Below are 27,119 nucleotides of genomic sequence, written 5' to 3' on the forward strand. Positions count from 1 at the left end.
CACAGTTCGAGTTCCTGGACTTTAACAACTAGTCAGTCGGACTCGCAGAGTCGCAGCTAACATATTTTATATTTCTTTTTACAGCTGTGTGTGTGTGTGTGTGTGTGTGGGGGGGGGGGGGCTGTAGCCCTGCAGTCTGATGGCACGAGCCAATTATTAGTAATAACCCTTCCCTGCTTTAAAATTAATATGTTACAAAAATATACATTATGCCATAAAAAGTAAAGTGAAATGTTATTTCCCTAAAGGGGACGTATCTGCCCAGCCATGGAACATCATTTTAGCCTATCGTCGAGCTTTGGAAGAGCAGACAACGTTCTGAAGGGCTTGGCGCCCAAATCTCATTAGGCATTGGGGCGTGAAAGGCGCTCTGATGGTTTTGGAAGCCAGCTGGTTAGACAGCGCAGGTGTAGACTACGTGACTGGACGTAATCAATGGGGCGTACTATTGCACAGACATTTCAAATAAGGATTTAGTACACATTTAAATAATAAATAGAAGAAAGGGTTAAAGAAAAAGAAAAACGTATCCTTTTCAGAGATTTTTCCTGGGTAATAAATGCTTGAATGCATCCCATTACTATGTTTTTATTTTTCGGAAAGATTAAAGTAAAGCATCGTGGAAAGTACCACATTTATTATGTCGGGTAATTTGACGATTTAGCACCTGTGGAGCTATGGTTATAGGACTACACTTATATTTTTTTTAACAAAGTACTTGTAAGTCTAGCCATTAATTATTGTATGATACGTACATATACAGATGCGTTGCCACTGCATTCTGATATATGTCCGTATGATGATCAACGGCACACCCATTGTTTAAGTGGACGAGGCCAGGTTTCCTCCTGTCTTTTCCCGTAGCCCAGCCCCTATCAGCTGACTACTGTCAGGCGGTAGTTGCGGAAGATTGATCTTGTCCGTTTTAGTAGGTTATTTGTATCTACTTTAGGTACGTCTCTTTTTTTCGATCAAGCCCAACGGGAAATAGGCTTCAGAAAAAAATCGGTTCTCCCTGACATCATGGTATCACTGCTGTGCTGTGGGCCTAAATTGGCCGCCTGCGGGATCGTCCTCAGCATCTGGGGAATTATTATGCTGGTGAGAAATAGGAGATGAATTTGTGCAGTTAAAATTATTGCTTTTCTGGTAATAGAACTATTGCGCCCTTAGTTTCATATTGACTCTGATGCGCATTTTCCATCACAGTCGAGTTTATGTTAGCTTTCATATTTTAAGAGTAACATCAGGGAAGTCCAGGGGGTTAGTGCAGGTTCATTCCAGTCTTGGTCTTATCTGTCACACTCAATTATTGAACGCTTGTTGATTTGCACTTTTGCTTCACAGATTTGTTTGTATTTTAGGGAGCTAAAATTATAAAAATGAAAATGAGGAGCAGGATTCGATGACGGTTTTAGCTGGGGTGAGGATGGCATGATCGGGGGCGGGGTTACCACAGTAGGCATTCATTTGTTTCTAAGACAATTGTTCTGCTGGTGTGGAATCCTTTTTTAAAGACATCACTACAAGCGCACTGCTTCTGTGCTGCACAGAACAAATTGAGTGAGCTTAAAAATAAGAGTCAGAAAATGTCCGTAAACCTTTACATGCCCAGTATTTGCAGTTAACTTTTTAATGCCACATTATTGTTGTAACTTTGTGTGCACCACGAGTTTAATTGCTTTTTTTTATGTAAGTGTTAACAAATACAAGTTTGTTGTGTTTCCAGTGGGGGTGGGAAATTTGGCTGATGCATCTCTTCCAAAATGTTCGCAGTAAATTGTTTCTGCCATTAACTCTTTTATTATCACTTCAAAAAATCAATACATAATTGAACAGACATTGGCAGAGGAGGACAGGTTAGCTTCCCCTTTTTTGTTCTGCATGTGTCAAGCACTCATTTTCTCCAAGGAAATATGCAAAATATTTTTGAGATAGTGGAATCAATGAGCTGTTTGCTTTACTGGGTAAAATGGCATATTTGAAATGATTTGTCATCACCAGCAAGCTGTAGATTTACTGCATTGCCTTGACATTTTTTTGTCCCAATCCACCTTTTTGCTGGAATTGTGCATCTCTCAGTTGTCCCTAACTTTACTTGAAAACTTTGCTACAGTCATATATTGCAATTGAACTTTTTGACAAATCAGAGTGTTTTACAAGTGCTGTGAGTAATGCAAGACATTAAAAGCTGTGTGTTGATACATGTCATACAAACCTTGTTTATTAACTTTTTTTCTTGGGTTTCCTGTGATAGTGGGACATTAGCTACTAATATTTTGCTAACATGTTTTCAAAAATGTTCACCCTGAACTATTTATTTGCCATAAATTCTGTTTTATTATCTCCTCTCAAGCACTCAGTGTATGATTCATTATGCAAGTAAAGGACAAACTAGCTTCCCCTTTTTTTTCTGTATGTGTCATTAGGCACTCCGCTTCTCCAAGGAGCTCTGCACAAATATATTTTTGACGAGGAATGAGTTATCAGCTTGTATGTGGGGAAAAATGAGTATTTCTAGAATTGCTTTGCAGTCAAATGTACTGCTTTGCTCTCACAGTTTCTCCAACAGATTATTTTGCTGGAATTTTCTCTCTCAACTGTCCCTCATCTACATGGAAAATGTTGCTTTGTCTCTTGTCATATTAGGCTTTCTGACAAATTAGCAAGATTTACAAGCAGAGTAGACGTCATTCATTTAACGGTGTATGTCCCTGTGATTGTGTGGGAGGCGGCGCTTTAACCTCACTTTTGGCATTGCCCTGACTAGTGATTAAAATGAATGTCTTGATACTGCCTCTTTTCATGCAGTCCTTAATAGCTAGTCCAGGGCAGTCAAAGCTGTACTGGTCTGTGGAATGTTTGTACCAGTTATACAAACTTCTGTTAACTCCTTAGTTCAGGAATTGGGAACAAATTTCAGTTTGCTTCTGATGAATTTGTGTTGACTCACTCAGTCCAGTGGAGCACCGGTGGCTTTTTAGGTTCATGGGTTCATACTTGTTTACTAGGCTAATGACCACAAGGGCCTTTTTAAGCCTAGCCATGCATCCCAAATCTTTGACAAGTTCTGCATATTAGCTCTGTCTCCCCCACTCAATCTTTAGCCGGGTGTTTAAGCCCTGTTCCATTCGTTACACTCACTTTGTGCATTTATCTTTAGCTAAAAGCCACTCCCATACTTACTCCTCAATCAAGCCTTACTGCTGAAAGCCCCCACTTCTCTACCCCACCTACCTACTTAATCTCGCATCCTAACCCAAAGCAACCATGCCACTAGGTAATACTGTTATAATCCCCACCTGTACTGTTCTATCCTAGATTACATCCTACCAAACAGCTACAGTCATAACCCCCAACCATTTCCACTGCACTCTCTCATCAACTCCCCTCAAATACCCACTGCATAATTTCATTACCCCCAACCACAAACTACCTCCTCCCAGTACAGCTACTCAATGACCAAACCCCCACCACATTTGAACATAAAATATCCATAAAATACATTTTTTTTACTGCAATATATAAAACATATTCTCAACACTGTCTAAACTTGCTGTCAGTGAAGATGTGCACCCCAACCCTGGCCCCACTATCGCCAACATCTCCACAAACCCCCTTCCAAACAACTCCCCCATTACCCAGATCACAAGCAACAAAAACCCAAATGACCTCCTCATTATGTCTGTCAACATCAGAAGCATCTGTAATAAAATCCAAGACCTCCATGTCTACATAAGCCTCTACTTCCTTGTCATCCTTATCCTAACCAAATTGTGGTTCAAACCTCACATCAGAAGTGAAATACTTCCACCTGGATACAACATCGTCCGTAACGACAGACTATCCAGAAAAGGAGGAGGTGTGGCACTGTTGTACAAACACCATCTCAATATCCAAATTCTCACCAAGTCACCTCCCCGGTTTGACAAGGAAGAAATACTTTACACCACCCTCAAATTAAACCCTAACAAATCAATCAACATTAAAGGGTGCTATTTCCCACCAGGCCAAAATATACCTCCCCTTGAAAACTTACTAGACTGGGCCAATCTCTCCCTACACCAAGAAACTATCGTTGTTGGGGACTTGGCTATTCTGCAACAGCAGCCACCCAGCCCTCCACCTAAATCTCCATGGTTTCTCTCAGCTAATACAAACCCCCACTAGGATCAATAAAAACCCAATAAGCACACCATTCTTGACTGGGTCTTAGTTAACAAACCCCCTCACACCTACCTAGCAGGCGGTTTACCTGACTGCCTCAGTGACCATTCCCCAACCTTCCTACTAAAAAATCACGTTAATGATTGCAAACCCATTACCCACAGACTTATTCGTAACAAAGCTAATTTTAACCCCAACTCCTTCAGCTCCTCTCTCCAGAATGTAAACTGGTCACCTCTAAAGAACCTCAACCTAGACGAAGCAGTCCATTTCTTTAACAGTACCTTTCTCCACATCCTTAACTCCCATGCCCCCCTGAGAAACACCAGAATCAGAACTAAGAGCTCGCCCTGGCTACAATAAAACCACCAGGGACCTTATGAAAACCAGGGATAAAACATGGGAATGCTGGCGCATAACTAAAAACCCCTCAGATAGGCAACTCTTCCTTGAACTACGTAACAAGGTCAAAAAGCAAGTAAAAGCGGACAAAGCCCTTTTCTAGCAGACGTCCCTAAACTCCTCAAAAAAAATAACCACAAGCAATTCTGGTCCACAATTAATTCTATACTCTGCCCAGGAAAAGTAAGCACCCCTCTCTCCACCAGTAGCATTGCTGATTCTGTCAATAAACACTTCACAGAATCCCTTCCATCCCTAACAAAAAAACCCCACTTCCCTACACTAATTTCCCCCCTCACCTAACCCAAAACCACCCCTCCCTACTTTCTTTCTCTCCACAGTACCCACCTCCTACATAAAGACTCCTGACAAAACCAAAACAACCCACAAAACTAGCAGCCAACTACCTGCTCGCTGAATATTAAAAGATAGCAGCTGATGTTCTAGCTTATCCTATTTCCATATTAATCAACCGCTCCATATCTGAATCTTATGTACCCATGCTATGGAAGAAATCACACATCATTCTCCTCCACAAAGGTGGCCCCCCCATTGACCTCTCCAACTACTGCCTCATTGCCATCCTCTTCCTCCCTCTCGAAGATACTCGAAAAATGCATCAACTCCCAGGTCTCCAAATTCCTCTTTAACAATAACCTACTCTCCAGTACCCAGCATGGTTTCAGACCACAGCACAGCACGACAACTGCTCTCCTCTCCTTCACCAACACTATCCTCTGTCAAAAAAACAATGGCCGCCTCTGCTGTATTTCTGGATCTGTCTAAAGCCTTTGACATTGTAACACACAATCTACTACTATCGGCTCTATCCGACCTCTCTCTCTCTCCACACCAGCCACAAACTGGTTCCACAGCTGTCTACAAGGCCACCAGGAATCGGTCATCTGGGACAACAATCTATCCTCGCCTCCCTGTTACTCTCAGGGTTCCCCAAGGCTCCATTCTTGGCCCCCTACTTTTTCCCTTTTCACCAGCAACCTGTACACTGCCACCAAACATGCCTGCCTCCCTCATACAGTATGCAGATGATTCCATCCTCATCTGCTCAGTCCCAACTCTTAACAGAACTCCAACAGATCACCCAAGAAGCTTTCTCTTCAGTTGAAAGCTGGTTATTGACACCCACATATCACTGACAATAAAAAAAGTTCACAAACAACTGGGTGCCTTGTATAGAAGCCGCCAATACCTCACCAAACCAGCAAGAATCTCTATCTCCAATTCCCAGCTAATCTCCACCCTATTCTATGCATCACCCATATTTACAAATCTTAGACAATCAGACCTACACAGACTGGAAGCCTGCTATAATAAAATCGCAAAATTTGCCACTGGTCCCTCCTATCGCAGTCACCACTGTGTATCCCTTAGAGACATTGACTGGCTTGAACTCCCACAACTCCTACACCAAACTCAACTCACCTTTGCTCATAAACTAGTAAACCATCCTCTCCGAATCCCATTGCTCCATACAATTCTCCAACCCTACCACTCTTCTAGACCACTACGCTCCTGCAACAAAAATCTACTCCAGGTCACCAAAGCCAAAAACTCAGCAGGTGAAGCACTATTTTCCTGCACTATATCCAAGCTCTGGAACAACCTTTCCACTACCATAACTACCCTTCCTTCTTGCAATCTTTTCAAGACTGCACATAACTCTCACCTAAATTCACACTGGCTTTGTCCTTGTCCAAACCCTGACTAATAACACCCCCTTTCAATCCTACTCTCCTTTCCCAGATTTTGATAGAGTATCCCCTCTATCACTATAAAAACTGAACTGAATATTACTCACTGCTTGTTAATCCTTCCAGGATTTAGTTACCATTTAGTCTATTATTATTGTTACTGTTTAGAAAATTTGTAGCACTGTGTTTTACTTCTTATATCTCAATGTTTGTAATTAGAGCTTACTACTCAATTGTACCTAATTTGCTCCTGTATTTCTCCATGTCATGATTACCTCTACTGTATACATACGTTGGTTGTTATTGTTTACCATCTACCATGTCATTTTGTGGAACTTTTGTCCCTGGGCCTCCGCTGAAAAAGGACCTGTGTCCAGTCGGAATTTCCCAGTAAACAAATGTAAATAAATAAATAATACCCTTGATAAGTATAAGCAGGGGCTTGGGAGATTAAACATTTTACGAGCAGTTATATTCTTAAAGGAAAAGAATATTGGAACTCAAACAAAACATGTTTTTTTCATTATATCTGTTTTCTTTCTGAGCTATTTTAATGCCTCAAAATCACTCCCAAGTGCTTCTTTTACAATTTTATAACATGTTTCCCTCAAAATGGCAGATGATGGGGCTGGCCTTGGTAAGTGACCTTGTTTGCTTTCTGCTTTCATTCCTTCTTCCCAGAATACATTTTAGTCCTCTTTATATGAGTCATGTTAGACATAAGGAAGTTGTGGTGTTTTCTTTTGGCATTAAGACAGAATGGCAGGACTGTGAAGCACTGTCATCTAAACACAACTTCTGTAACAGAGATACTTCTGTGATGTTCTTCGTGTTTCACTATTGCAGTCATCACATTTGGGTCTTAAAAAAGATGGAAGAAAAAGCAAAATCTATGCAAACAGTTAAGGATTTCTTACAAGTCCAGCCGCTTGGTTCAGCAGGAATTGTTCCTCCAAGCACTGGTCCGTTCCTGCTCCGAGTAAGCCAGCCCAGCCTAGGCCATGTGGAAACAACCTCCCCCCCCCAGACAGCAGCCCCAGGGAATGCCGAGATCTAAGCAATGGACTACCTCCACTTCAAAACCAGGGAGTTCTAAGCCACCCCTTTATGCTTTGAACTCACAGTGACTTCCCTCCTCCTCCACCCCCCTCTGCCCACCTTCAGTTACCCTTAGGAGGAAAACACTCTTTTCACTCAAGCACCTGGGCCACCATAATAGAAATTTTCCTTCCATACCCTTCCAACCCCAAAAGGATTCCCAGATCTACCACCAAATAAGTGAGCAGAGGCTCAAAAGCTAATCTTTTCCCATCTCTCTCAGAGCAGTAGAGCATGTTCCTGCAGAACAGATAGGCCAAGGCTTCTACTCCAGACTTTTTCTAGTGCCCAGAAAAGAGGGCACCTGGCACCCCATTCTCGATCTATCAATTCTAAACACCTTCCTGGTGATCCCCAGAATTCAAAATGCTCCCCCTCCAGCAGCTGCTACCCATGCTGTCCAAGGACGCTTGGCTAGCAACCCTAGATCTAAAAGAGGCCTACCTCTACATTCCTATCGGGGAATCCTGCAGGAAATATCTTTGCTTCAGGGCAGGATCCTTTCCCTGACAGCCTCGTATATGTGACTGTTAGAGCATGTTCTATGCTATAAATAGTTGTTGGCTGCTTCCAGCAAAAACAAGTAGGTAAATAGCAGGCTTTTATAGAGAGATTTTTTGTAGTTCGAAAGGAATTGACAGACCTTCTCCCACACACTCATGGTGAGGTGTGAAAACTCACTGCAGTAAATGATCCTTGCTGTACATTTACAAGTTACAAGTAGTAGGACTCCAAACAATGTCCGTCTGCTACTTCCCAGTGCCTCCAGTCTCTTAACTCCAGTGATTGCATTCTGAGCTTTTTGACAAAAATCAAATTATAGCCTTACATTTTAAACAATTGTTCATATCTTTGGAGCCGTAATGGTTACTAAAGAAATGCAATGACAAACTGTTTGGCACAAACAAATCTTTACTGTAGTAGTATTCCTAAGATTCTAGGTCTTCAACTGGATTTTATAAGTCATAATAAACACAGTAAATGTTAACGTAAGTTGGTTACAAAATATTACACTGTGTCATTAACCACTCAAGCTACACCCATTGTGTCAAGAACATTTTTGTTATCCATCTGTGGGCTTTCATATGAGGCTAAATAATTATTCCTATGTTATTGAGTTACTGAGATATTTAGAAAAATATGAACATTGTTCATATACTAATTTATATTGTCAAAATCAACATTTCTTAAGTTAGACTGAGGCCAGATATCAGTGTGGTTGCCTTGCATGTGTAAGCTTTAAGAAATCTTTCAATAGCTTGCATACTACTTGATTTTGAAATTATTAATGTAAATATGACCAGGCTGTATTTGATGCCTAGAGGAGTCCTTGAGATGTAATGCAGAAGCACCTGAAGGCATCACTAGGCTGTAATGTGTGTTCTGAAAGAATGTCTTTGATTGTAATTGTAATGCGACTGTGTGTGTTATGTAATGACTGTTATGCCCCTACTAACACTTGTGTAATAAAATCACATTTTAATTGGGCAGCGATGAGCCAAATGCAATGGCAAAACAAATGCAGGGACACTTGAGGCATGATTCTTATGCATAGGTTTGTGCAACCGTATTTCCAAACTGCTGTTTGCTACTCCACCATCAGTTTTCCCCAGTTTTATGTCCGGTGCTGTAAAATGTGGAGAACCAGTATCCTAAAAATAGTACTTTTGAGATCTAAAGCTCTCATAAAGAGGGTTAATTACTGCAGATGTTGGCCATTTTACAGGCTGCTGTTGACTTTGAGACTATTCCATTCTCGAATGTTGATGAAAAATGTTGGGTCGGATAAGCACAGTATTCCGTATTTATTCAAACATTTGGAAGTTCACAGTTCTTAGGGCAGTAGCCTGTTTTGTGCATATCTGCCTCCCATCAAGAACCAGAGTGGCGAATGGTTTTATGGATTTAATGACATACCCTTAATGAGGAAATGTGCTGTCTTTTTTTCTGTCCAAATAAGAGTTTATTGATGACACAGTCTCCTATAAATGGAGGCTTGACATATTTATTAGTATATTTTGTCTCCTAGGATTTCTTGATATTATTTTTACCTTTAAGCAGTGCTTCGTAATGGTTACATATACTGAGGTTGTTTAACAGGGAAGGTAATACATTTTCCGAAATCTGGGCTGAGGTGTCTTTGTAAACTAGTTCTGTAACACTTTTGCATGTTTTTGTGTGAATGAAAGATTCCTGTGCTGAAGTGCAAGAGATGGACATTGAAAAGTCTGACAACTTGCCCTTCAGAAAAAAGACTGTTATGGAAACTTAACTGCTAAGTCTGTACTAGAGGAGGATGGTTTAGAACTGGTGTAAGCCAGTGGAGGTACTGCTTTGTGTATGTGTTTTTATCAAAACCTACCATTTATAAAGTGTACTGTTTATGGTTGCAGCACACTTGGTACGTCATGTAAGCAAGGGAAAACAACCTCTTTTTCTGCATTAACAAAAGAAGGTGCACTGACTGTATCAGTGGTGGAAAAACTGGATAGTAGGAAATGTGAAAATTAAAATCCAGTGCCATTTTGTAACCATGTTAAACCGACTCGAAACGCAGTCTGTTATTGCCACTAGTAGGTGTAATTGAGGAATATAGTTAGTGGTTTGCATCGATATTTCAATTCATAATGTTCCCCTTATAAGTGAGCTATGTGGGGAAGGTGAGTGAGAAAATGAGAACTTCTGAATCCAGTAATAAGCTAGTTTCTGTTTTGGGTTGCTTAGGTATTTCCTTCCAGCAAAGATTGGGTGTGGGCTTTCCAGTACAGGTGCAGATTTACAAAGAACACATTGTACTTTTTGTAGTCTCCCTTTCCCAAAATAAATTAAGTAGAGCTCTCCTAGCTTTGTATTTCAGACTTGCAATTGTTCTAAGTGATAAGTTCAGTTTATATGGTGTGGGCATTGATCCTGTGACAGTACAGAGGATTAATGCTATGCATTGTTAATGAGCTGCTATCTGTGGTTCAAATTCCCCCAACCTTCGTGTGCATAACTGTGTGAGACTGAGCAAGTCACTTAAGGCAGTGATGCCAGGCCGAGTATGAAAAAAGATCCATGTGGATTGGTGATCAGCCCCATTTAAAATACAAATTCATCCTTCCTTCCCATAGAGACTTCCCTCTGACATACTGTCCCCAAAATGAAGACAAATAATGGCCGAGGTTCCTTATCCTGTCCTGGAGAGGGGACATATGAAGACTTCCACAGATGAATTCTGAAGTCAGTGAGTATACAGAGCAAAAGCAAGCTTGTATGGGCAGGAAAGGAGTCCTAGTTCAGAACTATTGCAGACTGAGCATGGCTGAATTTGTAAGTTGAAGGAGCACATGCCAGTGCATTTTAACTGAGAACCTCACTGGGCCTTTTATTATGAGGGTATTTCTTATGCATAGCTACTGATATACACTGAGAAGATGTGTGTGCATGCATGTGAGATGGATCATCGTACACCTAAGCACTATATAAGCTGCCCCCCCGGCACACCCCCACATTGCAGTCCGTGTGATATTCCACTAGCTCCAAATATAGGACCCCTTATGACACCCCTCTGCAGTTTATTCATTTTAGTCGAAATATAAAACAAAATATCTGTGTTAAATGTGAATGGATGGACAGTGTAAAGCTTTCACTTCCCATGAAAGAAAGCATTGCATTGAACTCTCTAGAACCACCTCTCATACATGTTGCATGCTTCAGCCACAGACAAGGCTGTAGTGTAAAGGCACTGTTGTCTGTTCCTTTGCAAGCTGGTATAAAAAGTGTAGCAGTTGAGCTGTAACTAAAGCAGTGGAAAGTGGTTAGTTTCACTGCCTGTCTTAACCCTGCTGAAAACTTCATTGCAATCCTTCATACACGAATGACTGATGTAAATTTCTATGTCGTCCATTGGCTAGCTAACAGAACCCATGTAGTGAAAGTTGTGGAAGCTTGATCTGAATGTTAAAATGTTCTCAGTAGTGCCAACATGGATCAGTATTAGGGCCCCTCCTTTTTATCATCATTTCTCTGATGCTGATACCCACAAATTTGGTGCAGTTGTCAGCTAATTTTATTTATATATATATATATATATATATATATATATATATATATATATATATATATATATATATATATAGGGAATTCTGCAAAGGTTTGGCTATGCCATCTGTTGGTCTACTGACATTCATTTGTGTTAAGCTAAATGCTATGAAACATAGTGTGGTTCTGAATGGTAAACAAAATATTCCCATCTCCTGTCATATAAATGATAAATTCCTACAAAGTGCTACTGTCTCTAGAGACATGGTCATCTAAGTCGGGTACTATAATTTGACCATTTTATCCTCACATTAGTTCAGAAATACTTCTGTCTTGTCACACTTATTTCGAAAGATGTCTCCACTACATCTTAAAAGGCCTTTGTTATTAGCTTTTCTGTGGCACAGAGAAATAAAGCCCTTTCTGTGCCCCAGACAACCCATTTTCTACTAACAGCATGGGTATTAGAGGGGGCAATAATTGGGTGGTGGATAGAAGTGAGTGGTCAAAGTCAGCCTGCCCATCCTGGAAGAAGGAAGGGAGGCAGGCAAGGCTTGCCACAGTAACAGCATTAAAAGCCTGATGAGCTCCATGCTGCTAGCCATATATTGCTTAGTAGAGAGGTTGCTCATTGGTTGATAGGTTGATAGGTTAGTACTAGGCTAACTGCCCTTGAGGGCCATTTTAAGCCTAGCCAACTATCCCATGTGAGAATCAAACCCTGCACCTTGTGTCTGCAAGGTAAACACCTTAACCATTATGCCATCCTCCCATGCCCAGAAGCACATGCACCTACAGAAGACAGCAGTTGTGGAGCTCTCAAGGCTGTCATGTGTTGGTTGAGGAAAAGGGTGCACTCCCTGGCACCAGTATTCTTGCTCTCTTTACTGACCCTAGATGTGTGTCAGAATGAGCGTGGGGGAGGCTAAGTGGGTATGGTAGACCCTATAAGCAAGGAAAGGATCTGATAGCAGCTGATGGTTATCTCGGGAGGGGGAATCTTTGTACTCGTCTGTCAAATCCAAAAGGAGTATTGTATTCAGTGATGGGTGTACACCGTTCTAAATATGTTACTCACCTTGACAGGCCTCAGAGATATTTTTTTAACTAAAATGATCACTGGTCTGAAGTCTGTTTTGTTAGCCAAATAAACTGGCAGATCTCTCCTACCACCTACTTTGTGGTAACTTTTGTCTTGCTTTTTTAAACCACAAAAGTCCTTGCTGTTCTTGAACTCCTACATCTCTGCAGTACGAGTGGCTCCTCAAACACCCACACAAACAATCTTGAGCTACTTTGTCAAATTCCACATGATGGGTACCTAGCCTAACGCATTCCAAACCTGGGGAGCAAGATCTTGTATGTCAAACAAAGCAGTACTGTGGCTGTCTTCGTAGTTTATCTCTAATTGAATGGACATTAATAAATTCTTTCTTGGGTTATTTTGCATAACTTTTTTAGACAAGGGAGTGAACCTTAATTACATACCAGTTCAAGGGATTTATCTGGCTAAGCTGTTAATAATAATGACTGCTTGTTTAGTGTCAACCTATGAAATTTAGCAGTAAACCTTATGTAGCATGGCTGCATATTTGTTTTTTTTTTTTTATTTTTTTATTTTTTTAAATAAGGCTTTAAGGTCGGTCACCTTGAATGTGCAGTCCCATTTTACTCACTGGGGAAAATGCTTGTAAAAGGTTTGTGGACTTTTCGTTTTATGTATGCCCACGTTTTGCAGCTGCTTATAGTGTAAGCCTTGGCTCTAGATTGTCACTGTTGAAGTGACAACCTTACCCCATGTGCAGAAATGGGGAAAAGGGATTATGGATGGTTAGATACATGGATCAAGGAAACTATGGAAAGCTAACTCCCTCTGAAGTACTGTGTAATATGTAGAGTTGGCTTCTTTGCTGTTTTTATGATCTTGAGACAACTTCTGTACAGTGGTGCTGTGTATATCATTGCCCAGCCTTGTTCTTCATCTTTCCAGCATTTTTCCTAATTGTCACTAAAGATTTTTCCTACTAGACCCTACATACAGTACTGAAGACATGGAATGTGCTTCTATTTGGAAATACCTGCATTCAAAAATGAAAAATGTTAAGGAATCTTTTCAGTGTCAGAATGCTGATCACTTTGCCAGTCTTGCACATGTCAGAAGCAACCCTTGACTGCACTAGATGTGTTTGTAGAATGTTGCCAAAGTCTGGGACTCTAACCCAAGGTGATCTTATCAGTTGGCTTAAGGTTTTGCATATAAACTTCCACAATCTGTAATGGGGAAGATTCTGAAGAAATTTGGCCACTTTTCTCTAAAAAGTGTGTATAAGTAGAAAGTTTAAATTTCATATCCAGTGTACTGCTGCTTCCTTTTGGGAGTCTGCATTATCACTTTGTCACCAAGATGGATTTACAAAAGGACACCTACATGAGTATGCACTTTAGCTATAAAGTTTGACTCCCCTTTTGTGGCTGTGAAACCAGTGTATCCTTTCACTTTTATATAAAGAACTTGGAGAAAGCTGTGTAATGAACCTGTTTGCACCTTGTTTTATTTATCTGTTGATGAAGATTTAGATCACTTGTTCTCTTATTTGTGGAAATATTCAGTTTGTGGAGAGACAAAGGATCCTGAATTTACTGAGGTCCCTAACGGCTTAGAAGGCAATGCATAGATCTCCCCTCAGGACATTGCTCTCAGGCTTTTCTGGTAGCTTACACTTTTTAGTAGTAAATTTTAAGCCCAGTTGTTGGCATATCAGGTGTTTACAAGTATAAGTACTTGTATGACTTGGGTGTCAGGGGGTGTCTTGACATTAACTCCCAGTTTGCAGTCATCCCCAAATTTGATTAGTCCGAGGTCTTGTCAAAGAGCCTTGCAAAGCAACCCTGGTTACCTTCATATTCTGCGACACTTGCTACCTAAACCATATGGGTTCTGTCCCTTGGTCAGTTTGCTGTCCATCTTACCACAGAGAAGTATTTGTAATGCCTTTAGCTTACAAATTCTGTTAGCATGAGGTATGGTGTTAGTCCTTGGGAAGATCGAGGTATGCTGTGTGTACAGCATGGCCACTGTCAACCGCTTGTGCTACTCTTTCAAAGAATTAACCAGATTCATTAGGGAAGATCTTCCTTTTAATGAAGCCAAACTGCTGTGGGTATAGCTTGATGAGATTTTTAATGTCGTAGTTCTGTACTGCTCTCTGTTCCCTGAGTCTTAACAGCATTTTAAAAGATGTTTTACCTTGTGTTGCAGTTCTGCACCAGCTAGCACTGTGATCTTAACAGTGCTTGGGTGCCCTTAACAAGCTTTTGTTAAAACCCAGTCTTGCACTAGGGAAGCGCTTTACAAGTAGTGCTTCTTTTTTACTTTGCGATACTGTGGCTTCAGGCCAGTCAGTGGTGGTGACAGTCATATCACCATATTTACAGTGAGATCTGCTAAAGAGACAGAATGGGTCAGTGTTTCCTGGATAATAAAGGTAGTTAGATCAGATTTCCAAATAGAGTAGTCCTTCACAAATAGGTGGCATACCCATTTTTGATTCTTATTCCCGTTTGACTCTACTTACCCTAGATGCTAGCAGGTCATCTCTGATGGCAGCAGACATAAGGAAGGGGATATGCAAGACTGTTTTGTCTTAAGAATTTCCAGTAATTGAAAAGAACAGTTTATGCATTTATTGAATGTTTCTTTTATGTCAAAAGCATCCAGTGTTGTCCCATACATAATTTCAAGTTTAGTGAGTTATAAGCTTTGTGAAGTATGCTTTTTGATTCCACTTAAAATCAAACTGTGTAACCAGGTGAGAACAGTTTGGTTCAAGTATCTCTGGAGAATGTTTGCTTGTCCAGAATATGCTGTTCTTTGTTCCTTAGGAATGGCTTCAAGTTACCTGACCGCATGGCATACATAGCAAAGAAACTACAGTTGTGTAAAATCTTGCCATAATAGTAGATGTCTTTGCCTTCACTGCAGTATTCATAACTTATTGGATTGCCTGTCGTCCGGCCAGTCTACCTTTGCTTTAATGTATATTGAACATCACCTACACACTCCTTACGTAGGGAGTAAAGGTGATGTTCAGACATATCATCCTCAGAACTGATTGCCCCAGTAGGAACAGCAGTCCAAGGAAAACCAAAGAGAACCTGCACATCCAGGAAAGAAAAAAGACTAGGGGGATCGAGAGAGTGAATACTACAGAGGTGAAGGCAAAGATATCTACCATTATGGTAAGATTTGACACAACTGTACTATGTCCTTACATTCATCGCTGCAGTATTCACAACTTATGGGAGAGTGCCAAAGCTCGAGAAGAAACTTGGGAGGCAGAAGCAGCAGTAGAGTTCTCTAAAAAGTCATGAAGAATGGCATTAGCAAAACTAGCTCTAGCTGTGAAGATACCATTCAACTTGTAATGTTTGGTAAAAGTGTGCACAGATGTCCAGAGAGCTGCTTCAAGAATAGAATTGGTATCTGAACCCTTGAAAAAAGCACCAGAAGAAGCCACAGCTCAAGTAGGATGAGCCTTTACAGAAGAAGAAAGGCTCTCACCATGTGAATAGTGTAACAAAAAGAAATAGCCTTTGAAATCCAAGTAGAAATAGTTTGCTTGGAATTGGCCAATCCTAAAGACCTAGGATGAAAGGAAACAAACAACTGATCAGACATTCTGATAGCTTTAGTCTTGTCCAAATAAAATCTGAGCTGTCTATGCACGTCTAAGGTATGCAGCACCCTCTCACTGTCAGATTGCAGAGAGGGGAAAAAAGCAGGCAAATTAATAGACTGATTAATTGACAACTTATTAACCATCTTGGGCATAAAAAGATTAGCACGCAAGGACACCCTGTCCTCCTGAAATATCAAAAAAGGTGGGCAAGCCATAAGGGCTTGCAACTCGGACACCCATCTGGCAGAAGTAAGAGCTAACAAAAGAACTGTCTTCCAAGAACAATGTTGCAAGGAAGCTGAAACAGCAGGCTCAAAAGGAGCCTGAGTCAATTTCTACAGAATGAAATTAAGTTCCCAGGGAGGAGGAACAGGCTTCCTGGGAGGTCTAATGTTAAGGAAGCTTTTACGAAATTGCTTAGCCTCAAATCTAGTAGTTGATGGGAGAGTTAAAGGTAGGCAAGGAGGAAGAGCTGATAAGTGGGCTTTAGTAGAATAAGCCAAACCAGCATTGAGCAACTCCCACAAATAAGAGAGAGCCAAAGGAACAGCCACAATAAGCGCGTCCAGGTCACAAGAAAGACACCAGATAGAAAACCTCTTCCATTTAGGTAAGTAGGATTTTATAGTAGTAGGTTTCCTGGCCTCCTGCAAAACCTGCAGCACGTCTTCAGATGTCTATGAGGGATCAAAACCCTATCGCCCACAGTATCAGTTGAAGTGTGGACAGGTGGGATGGTTGAGAGATCCCTTGTTATGTGTGAGTAGAACCACCCTGTGAGGCAACTTGTGATGATTGCTCTTGGCCAGATGCAGAAGTAGAGGGAACCAGTGCTGTCGTGGCCAAAAGGGAGTCGCCAAAAAGACTTTGGGAGCATCCTGTTGAATGTTGAACAGGACTCTCGGAATGAGAGGAAGGGGAGAGAATACATAAAGAAACACCCCCTTCCAAGAAAATGAGGGTATCCACCTTCCATACCAGAGGTCCTGGGACTCTGGCACAGAACAGAGAAAGTTGTCCGTTCAGAGGGGAGGCAAAGAGATCTACTTGAGGAGTAACCCACTGGTGAACAATGTCCAGAAACACATCCATGTGAAGCATCCATTTGTAGGATTGAGTAAAGGATCTGCCACAATGTTCTGATCTGAAAGAATATAAACTTGATACTTGACAGTCGGATCCCTTACCAGAAGTGCCAGCTGGCAAAGAAGGTAAGATCTTGCCGCCCCCCCCCCCCCTGTTTGTTGATGTACTACATAACTGTGATATTGTCTGTGAATACCTTGAGGGGCCTTGGAGAGAAAAGGGGATGAAAGGCCTGAAGAGCCAGCATAAGAGCTCATCTCTATGATGTTGATGTGCTTCTTCTGCTGACGAGGCGACCACACTCCCTGAACTTTAAGAGAGCCAAATGTTGCTCCCCATCCCACATATAAAACATCTGTAAATGGATCCTGAGAGGGAAGAGAAGGATGAAGAGAGAGCCCTGGATTCCGTGACAACTGCTGAATCCACCACAGAAGTTCCTTCTTGAGAGAAGGTTGAAGAGGAAGTGTAAAGTCTAGAGGATGCACGTGTTGAAGTCGCATCGACTTCAGAAACCACTGGAACTTCCTCATGTGGAGTTTGGCCAGAGGGAGCATCGGAATAGTGGAAGCTAGAGCTCTGAGAAACTCCCTGGCTGTAATGGAGGCCAGAGGAAGAAGAGTTTGAAAGTAAGAAATGAGAGTTAAGTCCTTTGGATATGGCAGGGATTCCAGCATTAGCGCCATCTGAATCCTGCAGCCCAGAAAGACATGATCTGGAGAAGGAGTCTGGTAAGATTTTTGGAGTTTATTGTGAACCCCAGGCTCTGGAGAAGAGAAACTGTAAAAACAAAGATTTTGCAAAAGGATCTCTGGAGAGGATGCCTGAATCAGCAGGTCATCCAAGTAAGGAAATATTTGTATCCCTTGAAGCCTGCAAAAAACATCACAGGAGTGAGGCATTTGGTGAACACCCTTGGGACAGTAGAAAGGCCAAAGGGCAAAGCACAGAACTGAAAATATCAGAAAGCAACAGAGAAACACAAAAACCTCCTGAAAAGAGGATGGCTCAGAATATGGAGATTAGCATCCTTGAGATCCAGGGACACCAGAAAGGCCTGAGGGAGCAAGAGAGGAAAAAAGGTCTGAAGGGATGACATCCGAAAGGAAGGCACCTTCAGAAAAGTGTTTAGATTAGAGTGGTCTAGAGTAGGTCTCCAATTACCTTTTTTTCTGGGCACTAGAAACTTTCTTGAATAAAGCTCCTTCTCCCTTTGGGACACAGGCACCTCTTGAATAATACCCTGAGACAAAAGATTTCGAAGAACCTCTAGGGAAAAAATGAAGTTTGTTCTCGAGGAGGCTGAGGAATGCCTAATAAAAGGAGGTTGGGAAATCCATACCATGAAATACCCCTGATGAATGATTGACAGAACCTAAGAATCCTGGGTGATTCGAAGCCAAAGAGAAAGGCGAGCAAGAGGAATGTGTAACAGGTGGGTAGTCAGACAACACCTGGTTTGTTAGGAAATGAAGGCTTTAGAAGCCTTGCAGTCTGAGTGGCCTTAGCAGGAGGAACCTGTTTACAACCTTTTTTACTTTTAGCAGGAGGGTAAGATTGCCAACGAGCAAAGGCTGGCTTAGAAGGATAGTTTCTCTGAAATTTAGATATAGGAGAAACAGACATGTTTAAACTCCTGTAAGGCCTTCCCCTTGTCCTGAAGAGACTTAAATAAACCAGCAGCCGCTTTGCCAAACAAAAGTTTAGTATGCAGAGGAGCATCTATCAGCTTAGCTTTAATATCATCAGGTAAAGGTTGAAGCCTAAGCCAAGAATGCCTCCTCAGTACTGAACCAAAAGCAACAGCCCTAGAAGAGGCCTCCACTGCATTATATCTACATTTGATAGAATGACAAACTACTTGAGAGGAAGTCTCTAGCAAGGAAAGAGGAGAAGATTTATTGTTTTCTGAGTACGGGAGATCAGAAAAAAAGCTGACAAGCCTGAGCAAGAAGAGCCAACACATACCTAGATAGATTGGTCTGATAATTAATAGCCCTAAAACCTAGGGTAGCAGAAGTATAAACCTTCTTACCTAGCTTGTCCATGGTTCTGCTGTCCTTGTCAGAAGGCAGTAACTTGGACAAAGGAAGCAATTGAGACTGCTTATCAGAGGCTATAGACACCACATAGGGGTCAGCAGCAGAACATATGAACAAAAAGGAACAATCGTTAGGTTAGGGTGCCTATCAGACCTCTTGGGAGTGGGGGGTAGAGAATCAGGCACTTTCAGAGTCCTTGTAATAAAATATTTAGTAAAGCAGCCAAGACAGGAGGAATAGCTGCAGGTTTAGGAGATTCCATCTGCAGTAACTTGTAGCACCTCCCTATGGATATCAGAAACTTGGGCACAATCCCACTTTAAAAAAAAAACAAAACAATCCCATCATCCTAGAGATTGTGTCCCCAAAGGAAATTTACGTAGAAGTATCATCTGGACTATTGGGTTCCTCATCCTCAGACCCGTAGTCTATAGGAAAAGGAATCTGGGTAGAATAAGTCAGGAAGTCTTCTACGTGGCACACGTCATCATAAAAGGGTTCTCATCCAGGAAAAAAGAGGCAATTGTTCCCCTGTACTCGACACTCATTAGACCCATTATAGAGTACAACGCCCCTTTTGGAATGTACCTCACAAGAGATCTGCAGCAGCTGGAAAGGCCACAGTACCTCACAAAGAGGATTACTGGCCTCAAACAAATGCCCTACACTGACTGCCTCAAAAAAACTCTAGCTTTACTCCGTAGCATATCGCCTTCTTCGAGGTGATCTCTGCCTAACGTATAAAGCTATGTCAAACCCAGAGCTGTTGGACATGCTACACCTAAAGAAATCCCAATCCCTCCGAGCTACACGCTCTAGGGACCTAAACCTTGTCACCACAATAAACAGGACATGCTGGAGGGATAGACTCTTGTCACAGAGACTTCCCATACTCTGGAACAGGCTACCCATCTATGTCAAGCAAAGTTCTTCATTAGCACTCTTCAAGAAAAATCTTGATGAGTGGATGGGAAATGGGAAATGCACCCTGAGGATCACTTCTGCGTCTCTGCTCGACAGTGGGACAGGAAAATAACTTTCTTGGGTGGTGTAAGCCAGGGAACCGTGTTGGCTAGGTTTATGTAGGCCCTTGGGCCAATAGCCTAGTACCTACCTATGAACCTATAAGTAAGGGATTCTTCTTCAGAATCCAAGTCTTCCTCAGAAGAATTTAATTCCCTGGGCCTTTTTAGGTGAAGAAGAGGACCAAGGAGGAGCAGGAATTGAAACCCCTTGAGGAGGCCTTAACGTCAGTAAAGCATTAAATAACCCTGAGTAAAGGCCTGACACTCACTTTGTGGATCCCTACGAACAGAAGAAACATGTTTAGTTTTCAGTTTTCATTTTTAAGGGGACATCCATCCTGGAAAACTGAGAGGGTCCTGACTCAGGATGACATTCCACAACTGTAGTAGGAACTTCATCCCTTAGAAAAAAAATGTGTAACCCCCATAGACCTCTCGGAAACATTCAGCAGTGGTTCCCCTGAATGCCAGAAATGGACACATGCAAAGCCGCATCATATGTGCTTTCCCACCAGATCCTTGCTGGCCTCCAACCCGGACACAGCAGAGGAATCTGACAACACAACCAGGTGAGTCTCTGGGCAGAGGCTGGACAACAGAAGATTCCGGTCTTAACTTTTTCACCTTCTTCCCTGACGACTGACCCTTGGGGGTAGGAAGCTCCATCCATAGTATCTTTAGCAAGGAGCTTAAGACCCTGGTTCTCAAGATACAATGATAGGGAAGAAAGCCTACTACGAAGGGTTTTTGGGATAAATGCCTGACAAATTGAATAAGATGTATTGTCATGAAAAGCTCCTTGGCAAAAAAAAGCACTTATGGCGGTCTTTATGGGGAATCTGTCTCCCACGCTGGCATTTACACTTCCTGGATGACATTAACCCAAACAGCACAAAAAAAAAAAAAAAAAAAATATCAAGAAAAGAACAAAACCCCCAAATGGGTGCTTGTCTGCAACAGTGAGGACTTCAGCAAACAGGAGTAATCAACAGGATTCCAACAAACAGAAAAAAAAATAGCAAAAGACTGACAGAGGCAAACGGACCGTTTAAAAAGCATTCAGACTGGCAGCAAAGAAGTTCTGAAGGTGATACGCCCAAACGTTACCTGTATGCCCTATGCTGTGTGAGGTGTGTGTAGGTGATGTAGACTGACTGGATGATGGACTTCACAACAGGGAATCCCATACGTTACGAATACTGCAGTGGTGAATGTAAGGACATCTTGCAGGTAGTCACCACAAATGCAATCTTTTTTTTTTAATCCAGTTATTCTCTACTCCAATGAGTGTACAGTAAACTGTCAGTTAACCGGAACACAGGCAACCCGCCAAAAAAAAAATCGAAGAAACACAGTACAATTTTCATGTGTTGCCATTTCTGTCCCCCCACCCCGCAGAAATGCACCTTATGTTTTTAGAGTTTTAAAAAGGAAAGGAAGATGGGAATAAATTCCCTCCCTTCCCAACCTGAGAATAAAATCAAACCAAACAAATAGTATGGAATGCAGTATTAGTCAGGCCTATATTTAATAGTAACTCTCAAGCAACCATATACTACAGTTATCTGGCATCTAATAATCCCCAAGAGTGCTGGTTAACTGAGAGTTTACTGTATGTACATTGAAAGTTAGTTGTTTTTTTTTTTTTTTTTAGTTTGCTTACTAGTCATTGTTGAAGCCACATACATTTTAGTTGTACAAGCCAGCAGTGTCGGGCAGAGGGGTATTTTACTTTCCCCACTGTTGTGCCACATGTGGATTCAGAATATGTGAGCATTGAGGGTGTGACTGCAGTTGGCAGTATGGTCCTTTGACAGTTAGGCTTAGTGGGGAGTAGCAGGGAATGTGTTGAGGGTTATATTGAGAATTATTTTGCTTTTGATTTAATGTGTGTTGTGGTATTTGATGGGGTTACATGAAGTAAAACCAGTGAAAATGTACTTAGACTTAAGGTAATCATTTCATTTTTTCCAACCTCTTTATGGGCCAAGCCAAGTGGCACTTCTACCTGCACCAGGCCATTTATTCCATGGTTGCAGGAGCTGGGAATCCTTGGGCAAGGCAAGAGCCCTATGGCTTATTTACTCCTGCTCAGGAATCATGAGTCAATCTGTTCTGTGCAATTCAGATGGTAGGGAGCAGGTCAACTTCTTAGTCCTGTAGAGTAACCTACTCTCTTCTCTGGTGTGGCACCCCCTCCCCTGCAATGGCTTTTCCAAGCTCTACTACATGTTGCCCTCCAAGGGGTTATGTTCTCTCCATGCGCCGAGTTCCCCTGTTTACTGTACAGCTTTCATACAGCAGCACAGATGCACTCGGCTGAAGCTCTATAGGGTGAGAACCTAGCGTTCCTTCAGTGTGTAACTCATGCAGCAAACCAAAGCCGGCTCCTGCCCCCCACACCCCCATAATGGGCAAGCCAGCATTGGCTGTACATAACCCAGCCAGCTCTTACATTTGCCCAAACTGCTTATTTATTTTTATTTATTTATTTCAGTTTGATGACTGGAGAAGTCCACTGGGCCAAGAAGAGCCCGTTTTCAGTTAAGGCCTGGGGAGAAAAGCTGCATTAACAATGGCAATAACAAACAAAAATATATGCATATCAGACGGAGTATATAACATATGTTGAGAGAAACAATTTAACAAGTATGAAGAGATAACGTTCTATACAGAGTAGTTGTAGTGAAAGTGAACATACAGTCTGTTTTTATAGAGTAAAATTTTAAACACACTTACAGTATTTTATAGGATAAAATACAAATCCCATATCTGATGAGAATGAGGGTAGAAAATGCAGTCCAGCAGTAACGGGCAGATTCGAGATGTTGTATGTGGGTGTCAGTAGGAAGAGACAGTAGTAGCTGGGGAAAAGAAAAATGAGTGAGGAGGGGCTTCTGTGGGAAGAGCCGGGGCAAATCTATTTAGATGATGGGTAAGAGTGTAGGAGAGATTTGAAATTGGTGTTGTTTGGGATGTTTCGAAGGGAGGAGGGGAGTGACTTCCATAACTTGGCTAGGGAGTATGATAGCAGAACGGTGGCCTGGGGGCCAGGAGGGTTTGTGGATTTGTAGGAGGCTTTGATTTTCTGATCGGAGTGAGTGGTTAGGAATATAGGGGGTTAAGGTGTTGGAGAGCGCAGGACAGCTGGATGGTTTGAAGATGAGCACTATATGGGCTGTGGTGAATTTAAGTAGGTTTAGGTAGTTCTAACCATTGCAGTGAGTGGAGGGAGAGGGTAGTGATGGAAAGATTTTTTGGAGTTGGTGGTGAATTTGCTGATTAGAATAATCATAATTAATTACAATAATAAGTAATTGCAATAAGTAGCAGGATTCTAATGTGGATTGTTGGCCGAGTTGGAGGTTGAGCAGTGGGGCACCGTAATATGAGAGAGGGGAGAAGGTAGGAGGATGCTATGTTTTTTCTGGTGGAGGGAGTGAGGTAGCCATTGTGGCTGTACAGGAGACCTAGTTTTTGATGTCCTTTTTTGATGGCTGTTTGAATATGGATGTCTAATTTTAGATGCTCATCAATGGTGGCACCAAGCAACTTTGTGTGAGATACTATTTCAATGGGGGGGGGGTGTTCTGGCTTAATAATTTAGTAAAGGAGGTATTGTCAAAGGAGGAGATTCTGGAGGAAGTAAAGATCATTTGTTTTGTTTGTATTTTAGAGCAAGGTGATGTGCATCCAAGTTTCTGTTAGTGTAAAAGCTGACTGGGTTTTTAGTAGTAGGTCAGAGGGAGGATCAGCAGTGCAGATGACTGTAGAATCATCTGCATATTGGATTAGGGAGGTATTGGGGATGGTGTGATGAGGAGTTATTGATGAGTATGTTGAAAGGTAGATGGCCAAGGACAGAACCTTGGGGAATGCCACTCAGGGTGTGTAAGAAGGAGGAAGTTGAAGATTTCCATTTTACAGCTTGCTGTCCATCAGAGAGATAGCTAGAGAACCAGGATATTGTAGAGGGAGGGGAGTTGAGATAGGAGTATGTGGTGAGAGACTGTGTCAAAAGCTTTGGATAGGTCAAGGAACAGGGTAGATATGAGTTTTCCAGAGTCGCGGGCATGGTTGATACATTCAAGGAAGGACAGAAGGGCAGTGATGATACTGTGGCCAGGATGGAAGCCATGCTGGGTGGGGGGTAAGGAGGTTATTCTGCGTTAGATATGTCATTAGTTGGGTATGAATATACTTTTCTAGGATTTTTGAGAGTGGAGAAATGATGGCAGTGGGCCTGAAGTTGGTGGTGTCAAAGTTCTTACCTCCCTTGTGGAGTGGGATGATGAAGGCATGTTTCCAAATTGAAGGAACATAGTATTCTTGAATGGATCTGTTAAAGTAGAGATTGGAAGGGCTATGCTGTCAGCAGATAGTTTGAGGAAGTGAGGGGGCAAATTGCCAGGTGCAGTACATTATGGTTTTAGCTGAAGGAGATTTTTTTTTATTGTACATGTGGGGACAGGATTGAGCTTGAAGGTGTGGGATTGTTGTGTGTTGTCAGGATGGTGGGGGGATGAACTTGGAAGGGGGTGTGGGAAGGTGGTGGTATGTTTGGCTGTACACTTCACAAAGGAGTTAAATGATGTGGCTGTTTCTAGGTCAATGAGGTCAGGGTTAGTGCAAGGGTTATCCTTGTTACTGGGATGGAAGACAGAGGAGATAGTATTCCAGAACCTTTTGGGTTTGATGGTGTTCATACTGAAGCTTGGTGTAGTATGATTCTTGGTCTCTAGTTATTAGTTTTTTTACTGTATTGTGGAGTTGCTTGAATTCAAGCAGGGTATTGGGTAGTTTGTTGTCGTGGTATTGTTTCCACTTTTTGTCCCATAGGTGCATAGTTTGTTTTGTTTCTTTTGATGGCCAGGGCGAGATTTTTGGATTTGACACGTTTGGTTCTGAGAGGGACATGGCTGTTGAGTAGATTTAGAAAAGTTTAGTTAAAGTAGCTTATTGCGTTGTTGAGGGGGCAGAGTTTTTAGGGGGGGTCCAGTTGATTAGTTTTATACGGTCATTAATAGTTTATGGGTTTAATTGAGAGGTTATGGGTTTGAATTTAGTGATTTTTTTTAGCAGTGGAGAAAGGTGCCGGTCAGCAAAGGCTGGTAGGTGGTCACTGATAGGGTCAGGGTGGGTACCAGAAGTTGAGAGGAGGTGGGGTTGTGATACTAAAATCCAGTCGAGGATGGTCCCAGAGGATCCAGTTTTGTTGGGCCTGGTAGGGGAGTTAATTATCCGGGTGACATTAGAGGTTGATTGAGAGGGGGGGTTTAGAGATGATGGTAGACTAGTTAATGTTTACGTCACCTAGGATATAGGTTTCGTTTTTGATGTTGGAGAACCAGGAAAGGATGTCTTCTAGAATTGGAATGTTGTTGGTGTTGCCTGGGGGTATATAGAGGGCAGCTATGCAAACAGATTTGTGATTGTTGATTTTTATGTGGGCTGAGGTAAGTTCAGAGTTGGCAAACCTAGGAATGGGGTTGGTAATTGGGGTAACTGTGTAAGTGGTGTAGTAGACTATGGCCACGCCACCTCCTTTCTTGTTGGGTCTGTTGTTACATAGCATTTGGTAACCGGGTGGTAAAACTTTGCTGTTATTTATGTTTGGCTTCAGCCAAGTTTCTGAGATGGCAACAGTGTCAGGGAGGTTATGGTAAAACCAGGTGAGAAGGGGATGGATTTTATTATGAAGGCTTTGAGCATCAGTTGTGATGAAGCAAACATTTAGACTTGCCAGGATGTGGGGAAGAGGTGATTTTGGCGGATGGGCCCTGGGTTGGAATGGATGTCACCGGAGATTGAGGGAGATTTGGTGTATGAGGTCTACAGTTGAATGTGTTTTTTTAGGTGGGAATGGAGAGAGAGTTTGGATGTGTGTGATGGGGAAGATGGGGTGAGGGTAGGATTAGAAGAATCTTGGGCTTATAAAGTATGGTTGTAATGGAGGAATAGAGTTCTGGAGAGATGGAAGAGAAGGATGGTATGTTGGTGGGTTGGAAGATTGCTGTGTGATGTGAAGGTGGGTTGTGGGAGAGGTGTGGAAGTTATGTTAAGAAGGTGAGTGTGGAAAGTACTGCTAGGAGTATTGCTGAGTATAGAAAGGGTATGGAATGGGACATGTAGTTTTGTTATGGTGTTGTAAAGTGAGAGGTGGGAGGAGTGAGTGGTGATTGGCTAGTGGGAGTTGTGGGAGGAGTTGGGGATAGATAAACGTGCAGGTAGTGGGGCAGGGAGGGGAGTGGAGTGATCCCGAAGGGCAAACAGATTGGGTAGAGCACACCCAGCAGAAGTGAACAGAGAAAGTATCAATGGGTGCTGGTAGACCAGGACTCTGTTGATAGTGTATACAGCTGTTTGGTTTGGTATGGGAGGGTTGGCATCACTTATTTTGTGTGCTTTACAAGATGGAGGTGCTGCTAGATCTTTTAGTGGCTCTAATATATTTGAACGGCAGACACTTTGAAAATGGGCTATGATACTGGTCAGAGGAGAGGGTTAAGCATCTATGCTGCCACTTACTGGGGAAATACAGAGATACAGCAGAGTGGGATGGAAAGAGGGGTAGTCCCTGTGAGTGTGCAGTTTGTCGTAGGGGAGTTAAGTACAAATATTACACATTATGATTAGTCAGCAGATTGAAAAATAGAGGTACAGCTAAAAACCCACAGGAGCTTACATAAAAACAGCGGCAGCAACACACTTGTCTCCTGGGGGAGTGAGGTCTGACTAATAGTGTTGGTGTTGCAGTTTGTTCTTTTTTTTCCCCCTGATGGGGAGGGTGTTGAGACTGTGTGAGCTGGGAGAGAGTAAAGGAAAGAAATGGAGTTATTTTCTGAGTGTGAATGCAGAAAGGTGAGAGGGGGCAGTGGGAAAGAT

General features: G+C 42.1%; 1 protein-coding gene across 1 annotated transcript in view; it reads left to right on the forward strand.

The window, feature by feature from the left end:
* Positions 1–846: 846 nt before the first annotated feature.
* Positions 847–27,119, forward strand: part of RNASEK (ribonuclease K) — a 149,074-nt gene continuing 122,801 nt past the window's right edge. Inside the window, 1 exon segment of the mRNA XM_044077150.1 lies at positions 847–1,101. Within this exon segment, the coding sequence (XP_043933085.1) occupies positions 1,024–1,101 (78 nt within the window). The 5' untranslated portion in view covers positions 847–1,023.

The sequence above is a fragment of the Protopterus annectens genome, chromosome 7.part0 (assembly GCF_019279795.1).
Source record: "Protopterus annectens isolate FY-2018-M chromosome 7.part0, PAN1.0, whole genome shotgun sequence".
Taxonomy (NCBI): domain Eukaryota; kingdom Metazoa; phylum Chordata; order Ceratodontiformes; family Protopteridae; genus Protopterus; species Protopterus annectens.